General features: G+C 20.7%; 1 protein-coding gene across 3 annotated transcripts in view; it reads left to right on the forward strand.

Annotated features, from left to right (window-relative positions):
• The window catches only part of LOC117169610 (zinc transporter 9), a 63,061-nt gene extending 54,597 nt beyond the window's left edge, over positions 1-8,464 (forward strand). For all 3 annotated transcript variants that reach the window (XM_033356060.1, XM_033356059.1, XM_033356061.1), the window contains exon 11: positions 8,213-8,464. In XM_033356060.1, coding sequence (XP_033211951.1) covers positions 8,213-8,257 — 45 coding nt within the window. In that variant the 3' untranslated portion in view covers positions 8,258-8,464. The remainder of the gene's footprint in view (positions 1-8,212) is intronic.
• Positions 8,465-8,682: the final 218 nt, after the last annotated feature.

Here is an 8,682-nt window from a genome sequence, read left to right on the forward strand (position 1 = left end):
AAATAATTTAATTTTTAATTTTAACCGAGAATTTTTAATTTTTTTACGTAATTGGAACTGGAAACTAATTAAAATAATAATAATTCTGACTTGAAACCGGGAGTTTTCCAATTATAACGAATTCTGAGTTGAAACTGATATTTATCCAAAAGAATTCTAATTTGTCTTGGAACAGGGAATTTTTTAATTTAAATAAATTCCGAGCTGGAACAGGATTTTTTAAAAGAATGAATTCTAATTCTAAGTTAAAACGGAATATTTTCGAGAAAAAAAATTATGAATTTGAACATGGAATTTTACAAAAAAAAAATCTATTTCTAAGTTGAAATGGAAAATTTTTGAGAAGAATTAAAATTCTGGATTTGAATTGGGAATTTTCATTTTTAAACCGATTTTGAGCTTGAATTGGAATTTATTCAGGAATTTTACAGAAAAAACTCTTAATTCTTACAATTAGTTCAAGTGGAGAATTTTCGAAAAGAATAAAAATTCTGGATTGAAATAGGGAATTTTTCTATAAATGAATTAAAATTTCCGATTTAAACAAGGAATTTCAATTTTTAACCAATTCTGACCTGGAACTGAAATTTAAAATTGCTAAAAACGGTATAATTTCGAACATTTTTAAATTCATTCAATTTAAAATATTGACAATGATTAGGTGGATTTATATTTTTGGAACTGAATCTGAATCTTTGAGCTCTATAATTTTGAAAAGTTTAAAACTTTGAATTTGTGAGTTTAACTGTATTTAATTTAAAATTGTTTTAATTTTTGAAAAGTTTTCGTAGCTTTCATTTTATAGTTGTAAATTATTGAGCATTTGAATGCAAAATTTTTGATTTAAAGAACTTTTAAACTTTGGTTTTAAGTTTTAAATTAAAAAGTTCCACATGGAGAGGTTTGATTTGCAGTTCAGTTTTTATTACTTTGAATGGAACAATTTAATATTCTTGTTTTCAGATTCATATTTTTGTTTAAAAATGAATATTTTCGTTTGAAAATTTATTACATTGGTTTAAGCATTTTTTTTGTTGGAAAACCAATTTTTCAACTGAAAATGGAATTATTTCAGTGTTGCTTGAAAACAGACATGTTTTAGTTTATAATTACACTATTTGGTTGAAAATTCTTTATTTTTATAGTGGAGAATTTAAGTATTTGGTTGAAAATTTCCGCATTTTGTTGAAAAATCGTCTTTTATGTTAGAAAATTAATCTTCTTTTTTAAAAATTAATATTTTTGTTTTAAATTTCATCTTTTTGGTTGAAAATTCCATTATTTTAGTTAAATATTGTTAATTTTAGTTAAAAATTGATCAATTTGAATGAAAATTACCTAATTCTGTTTCTTTTTGAAATGAAAATTCAAATATTTTGTTTAAAATTTCTGCATTCTGTTGAAAAATCGTCTTTTTTGTTAGAAAATTATTATTATTGTTTAAAAATCAATGTTTTTAGTACATAATTTAATTATTCTAATTAAAGATTTATCATTTTAGTACAAAATTCATTAGCTTGGCTTAAAATTTACGTTTCAATGTTGAAACTTCAACCTTTTTTAGCTTATTATATTCCAATATTTGAATTTTTGAATATTTGAAAATTTCTATATTTTGTTGAAAAGTTGTCTTTTTTGTTGAAAATTCTAATATTTTGTTAAAAAAATATCCATATTGTCGAAAATTCATGATTTTTACTTATAGAATTAGGAATTTAAGCCGTTTTTAAATAAATTTAATATGGTGCCCAAATTAATTTTACCTGTTATTTGTTTAAAAATCGTCTTCTATGTTAGAAAATTAATCTTCTTGTTCAAAAATTAATATTTTTGTTGTAAAATTCATCTTTTTGGTAGAAAATTCAATTATTATAATTAAAGATCTAATTGAGATTTCATGTATCTTATTGAAAAATCATTTTTTTATTTAAAAATTAATATTTGTATTTTAAAATTAATATTTTCGTTTGGAAATACATTACTATTATTTTAACATTTTTTTTAAATCAATTTTTCAATTTAAAATTTAATTATTTCATTTTTGCTTAAAGCAGCCCTTTTTTAGTTTAAAATTCCAATATTTGGTTGAAAATTTCTGTACTTTGTTAAGAATATATCCATATTGTCGAAAATTCAATATTTTTACTTAAAAAATTAGGAATTTAAAGCGGCTTAAAATGAATTTAATATGGTATCTACATTAATTTTAACTAAATGTGCATTAAAATTCCTGTTTTTTTTTTTGTTGCTGAAAAATCGTCTTTTATGTTAGAAAATCAATCTTTTTGTGTAGAAATTGTTATTCTTGTTTAAAATTTTATCTTTTTGGTAGAAAATTCAATTATTTTAGTTAAAGATTTATCATTTTAGTTAAAAATTCATCAGGTTAGATAAAAATGAATTAATTCCTTTTTAAAATGAAAATTCAACTATTTCGTTGAAAATTTCTGTATTTTGTTGAAAAATTGTCTTTTTTTCTTAGAAAATTATTATTCTTCTTTAAAAATTCATCTTTTTAGTTGAAAACTCATCAGTTTGGTTGCAAATTAATATTTTTATTTCAAAATAAATATTCTTCTTTCAAAGTTCCTAGTCTTGTTTTAAAATTAATATCCTCGTTTGAAAATGCATTTTTTTGGTTTTAACTTTTTTTTTGAAAACCAATTTTTCAGCGTGAAATTTAATTGTTTCATTTTTACTTAAAGCAGAACATTTTTAGTTTAAAATTTCAATATATGGTTGAAAACGGCATTCGTTCGAAAATTCATTACTTTGATTGAAACTTTTTTTTTTTTTTTTTAAACAATTTTTTCGACTGAAAATTTATCTATTTCATTTTTATTCTTGTTTTGAAACTAATATTCTCTTTTTAAAATTCATTAATTTTGCTGAAACATTTTTTTTTATTGGAAAACCTATTGTTTCGACTGAAAATTTATCTATTTCATTTTTGCTTAAAAACAGACATTTTTTATTTTAAAATTAGACTATATTTGTTTGAAAAGTCGTCTTTTTTGTTGAATATTCAAATACTTTGTTAAAAATATATCCATATTGTTGAAAATTCATGATTTTTACTTGAACAAATAGGAATTTTAAAAAAAAATTGTTTAAAAATTAATATTCTTGTTTGAAAATTCATCTTTTTGGTAGAAAATTCAATTATTTTAGTTAAATATATATCATTTTAGTTAAAAATTCATCAGTCTGGATGAAAGTTAATTAATTCTGTTTCATTTTTAAATGAAAATTCGACTATTTCATTGTAAATTTCTGTGTTTTATGGAAAAATCGTATTTTTTTGTTAGAAAATTATGATTCTTTTTTAAAAATCCATCTTTTTGGTAGAAAATTCAATTATTTTAATTAAATATTTATCACTTTAGTTTAAATATTAAATTTTTCTTTTCTGATTGAAAATTTAACTATTTCGGTGAAAATTCCATGTATTTTATTGAAAAATCGCCTTTTTTGGTTAGAATATGGTTATTCTTGTTCAAAAATTCATCTTTTTGGTAGAAAATTCAATTATTTTAGTTAAAAATTTATCAATTTAGTTCAAAACTCTTCAGTTGGGATGAAAATTAATCAATGTTGTTTCTTTTTTAAATGAAAATGCCACTATTTCGTTAAAAATTCCTTTATTTGATTGAAAAATGGTATTTTTTGGTTAGAAAATTATATTCGTATTTCAAATTTAATATTCTTGTTTTAAAATTCATATTTTTGTTTAAAAATTAATGTTCTTGTTTTAAAATTAATATTTTCGTTTCAAAATTTATTACTTTGGTAAAAACATTTTTGTTTTAACCAATTTTTTATACTTAAAATTTAACTATTTCATTTTTCTTAAAAACCGACATTTTTTAGTTTAAAATTTAAGTATTTGGTAGAAAATTTCTGTATTTTGTTGAAAAATCGTCTTTTTTGTTGAAAATTCAAATATTTTGTTAAAAATATATACATATTGTCGAAAAATCATGATTTTTACTTGAAGAATTATGAATTTAAAGCGGTAAAAATGAATTTAATTTGGCATCCACATTAATTTGATCTAAATGTGCATTCAAATTTCTGTTTTTTTTTGTTGCTGAAAAATTGTCTTTTATGTTACAAAATTAATCTTCTTGTTTAAAAATTGTTATTCTTATTTAATAATTCATCTTTTTGGTAGAAAATTCAATTATTTTAGTTAAATATTTATCATTTTAGTTAAAAATTCATTAGTTTGGTTGAAAATTCAACTATTTGGTTAAGAATTCAGGAATATTATTGAAAAATCATCCTTTTTTTAAATTTGATATTCTTGTTTGAAAATTCATCTTTGTGGTAGAAAATTCAATTATTTTAGTTAAATATTTATCAATTTAGTTACAAATTAATCGGTTCGGATGAAAATTAATTAGTGCTATTTGTGTTTTTTTAATGAAAATTAAAGTATTTCGTTGAAAATTCCTTTCTTTTGTTGAAAAATCGTATTTTTTGTCAGAAAATTATTATTCTTGTTTAAAAATTCATTTTTTTAGTAGAAAATTCAATAATTCTAATTAGAGATTTATCATTTTATTTGAAAATTCATCAATTTCGATGGAATGTTTTGTGTGTGTGAAAAATCTGTTTTTTGAACTGAAATTTGAGCTTTTTTAGTTGAAAATTTAACTTTTTGATTGATAATTCATGTTATCTTAATAAAAAAATTTTTTTTTTGTTTGAAAATTAATATTCTTGTTTTCAAATTCAAATTCTTATTTTGGAAGTAATATTTTTGTTTGAAAATTCATTACTTTGGTTGAAACTTTTTTTTGTTTGAGAACGAATTTTTCCACCCAAAATTTATCTATTTAATTTTTTCTTAGAAACATACAGTTTGTAGTTTAAAATTACACTATTTGGTTAAAAAAATTTGTTTTTTATGGTGGAGAATGTAAGTATTTGTTAGAAAATTTCTGTATTTTGTTGAAAAATCTTCTTTTTTATTGAAACTTAATCTTTTTTGTTGAAAATTCACATATTTCGGTAAAAATGTATCGATATTGCGGGGGGGGGGGGGGGGGGGGGTCGTCACTTCTGTTAGAAAATTAATTTTTTCTTTGTTAAAAATTATTATTATTTTATATTATTATATGCTGTTGCTTTTTTAAAATGAAAAATCAACTATCTAGTTGAAAATTTCTGTATTTTGTTCAAAATCGTATTTTTTTGTTAAAAAATTATTATTCTTTTTAAAAAATATATATTTTCAGTGGAAAATTACATTATTCTAATTAAAGATTTATCATTTTAATTCAAAATTCATTAGTTTGTTATATATAGTTATTTTATTGAAAAATTATCATTTTTTAAAAATTTAATATTATTGTTTGAAAATTCATCTTTTTGGTAGAAAATTCAATTATTTTAGGTAAATATTGATAATTTTATTTGAAAATTCATCAGTTTGGATGCAAATGAATTAATTGTGTTTATTTTCTAAATGAAAATTGAACTATTTCGTTGAAAATTTCTATATTTTGTTAAAAAATCGTCCTTTTTTGTTAGAAAATTCAATTGTTCTAATTGAAGATCTAATTAAGATTTCATGTATCTTATTGAAAAATAATTTTTCTGTTTGAAAATTAATATTCTTATTTTAAAATTAATGTTCTTGTTTTAAAATTTGTATTCTTCTTTTAGAAATTAATGCATTCTTTTTCTTTTTTCGTTGAAAATTCAATTATTTCGTTGAAAATTCCTGTATTAATGATTATTACTTATACAATTAGAAATTTAAAGCGGTTTAAAATAAATTTCTTATGGTATCCGCATTAATTTTACCTGTTTTCTGTTGAAAAATCGTCTTTTATGTTAGAAAATTATTCTTCTGGTTTAAAAATTAATATTTTTGTTCAAAAATTCTTTTTTTTTTTTGTTAGAAAATTCATTTATTTTAGTTAAAGATTTATCATTTTAGTTAAAATTTTCATAAGTTTGGATGAAAATTAATTAATTCTGTTTCTTTTTTGAATGAAAATTCAACTATTTCGTTAAAAATGTCTGTATCTTATTGAAAATCCGTCTTTTTTTATATAAAATTATTATTCTTGTTTAAAAATTTATCAGTTTGGTTGAAAATTGAGCTTTTATAGGTGAAAATTTCACTTTTTCATTGAGAGTTCATGTATGCTATTAAAAAATCATTTATTTGTTTGAAAAATTAATATTCTTGGTTAAAAATTCATATTCTTGTTTTAAAATTCATTTTTTTTTTTGAAAACCAATTTTTCGTCTGAAAATTTTTCTATTTCATTTAAGCTTTAAAACAGAATTTTTTAGTTTAAAATTACACTATTTGGTTAAAAATTGTTCATTTTTATAGTGGAGAATTTAAGTATTTGGTTGAAAAAACGTCTTTTTCTGTTGAAATTTAATATTTTTTGTTGAAAATCAAATATTTCGTTAAAAATGTATCTATATTGTTAAAAAATAAATATTTTCACTAAAAGAATTAGGAATTTAAAGCGGTTGATAATTAATATAATATGGTATCAACGTTAATTTTACCTAGATGTGCATTGAAATTCCAGTTTTTTTTTCTTGCTGAAAAGTTGTCTTTTTTGTTAGAAAATTAATCTTCTTGTTTAAAATTTATTATTCGTGTTTAAAAATTCAACTTTTTAGTAGAAAATTCAATTAGTTTGGTTAAATATTGATCATTTTAGTTAAAAATTCATCAGTTTTGATAAAGATTAATTAATGCTTTTTCTTTTTTAAGAGAAAATTGAAAATTTCTGTATTTTCTTGAAAAATCGTTTTTTTTTTTGTTAGCAAATTATTATTGTTGTTTAAAAATGCATAGTTTTGGTAAAAAAAAATTATTCTAATTAAAGGTTTATCATTTTAATTCAAAATTCATTATTTTGTTATTTATAGTTATTTTATTGAAAAATTATCCTGTTTTTAAATTTAATATTATTATTTGAAAATTAATCTTCTTGTTTAAAACTTAATATTTTTTTTTAAATTCATCTTTTTGGTAGAAAATTCATTTATTCTAATTAAAAATCTAATTGAGATTTCATGTGTCTTATTGAAAAATAATTTTTTTGTTTGGTTAAAATTTAATTAATTTTTTTTTAAATTGAAAATTCTTGTACTTTGTTGACAAATCATCTTTTTTATTAGAAAATTAATCTTCTGGTTTAAAATTTCATCTTTTTTGGTAGAAAATTCAATTATTTTAGTTAAAAATTCAACTATTTCTTTGAAAATTTCTGTATTTTCTTGAAAAATTGCCTTTTTTGTTAGAAAATTATTATTCTCGTTTAAAAATTCATCGTTTTTGCAGAAAATTGAATTATTCCAATTATGGATTTATCATTTTAGTTCAAAATTCATCTGTTTGTTTGAAAATTGACCTTTTACAGTTGAAAATTCAACTTTTTGATTGAAAGTCCATGTATCTTATTAAAAAATTAATTTTTTGTTTGAAAATTAATATTCTCATTTCAAAATTAATATTCTTGTTTTAAAATTTATATTCTCGTTTGAAAATTCATTACTTTGGTTGAAACATTTTTGTTTTAATCAATTTTTCAACTGAAAATTTAACTATTTTATTTTTTCCTAAAAACAGACATTTTTTAGTTCAAAATTCGAATTTTTGGTTGAAAATGTCTCCTTTTTAGTGGACAATTTACCTATTTTGTTGAAAATTTCTGTGTTTTGTGGAAAAATCGCCTTTTTGGTAGAAACTTAATCTTATATGTTAAAAATTCAAATATTTCGTTAAAAATTTATCTATATTGTTGAAAATGCAAGATTTTCACTGAAAAAGTTAGGAATTTAAAGGAGTTTAAAATTTAGTTAATGAGCACCCACATTAATTTCATCTAAATATGTACTGAATTTAAAGTACGAAAAGATGAAATAAAAATTTCATCGTCTTTGGAGACAAATCCATTAAATGATGGATAATATTCTTATTATTATTTAATTAATCTATGCTGCGAAATATTTCGAGTGGATGGTTTAAAAAAAAAGCGAAATATTTCAAGTACTGTGAAAAATTATTCCTGAAAAAAACTTGAAATATCTGAAAGAAACCCGGGAAAATCCTGGAATTGTCCGGGAATTTTTCCCAGGATTTGAGTTAAACTTTTTAAAAATTTAGAAGCAAAACTATAAACAATGATAGTTTATTCTAAATTTGGTGATTATTCTATTTTTCTAACAGAAAAAGCATCCGGAAATTCGACACTGCGATCTGGAGATTCTATGAAAAATCTGGAGGTTTTATGAAAACTTTATCTGGACTGTCGGGTGTAAATATTAATTTTTTAATGATATTATTTAAATAACTGTAGGGATTCGAACAGAGTGTCCGTTTAGTAAAAATGTAAAAAAAAACTTCTCTATAAGAATAACCTATTTAGTTTTATTGAGCGGCGAAGGTAATTTAATAAAAATACTTAATTTTCAAAATTTATAAGATGCTTTTGCTCTCTTTTTCTGCTTCTTTTAGCCAATTTATGTAGAATTCTGATTCGCTTTCTACAATCGGGAAGGAAAAAATTCTACAATTTTTATATTGCGGTTTAACTTTTAAATTTGTCCTTTGAGTTTCGTTCAAGATTTGCTTTTGAAAGAGCTACTTTATAAAAGCTCGCGAAAGGAGATTTAATATGATTTATTTTTAATGTGACG

Source organism: Belonocnema kinseyi, chromosome 3, assembly GCF_010883055.1.
Source record: "Belonocnema kinseyi isolate 2016_QV_RU_SX_M_011 chromosome 3, B_treatae_v1, whole genome shotgun sequence".
NCBI classification, from domain to species: Eukaryota; Metazoa; Arthropoda; class Insecta; order Hymenoptera; family Cynipidae; genus Belonocnema; species Belonocnema kinseyi.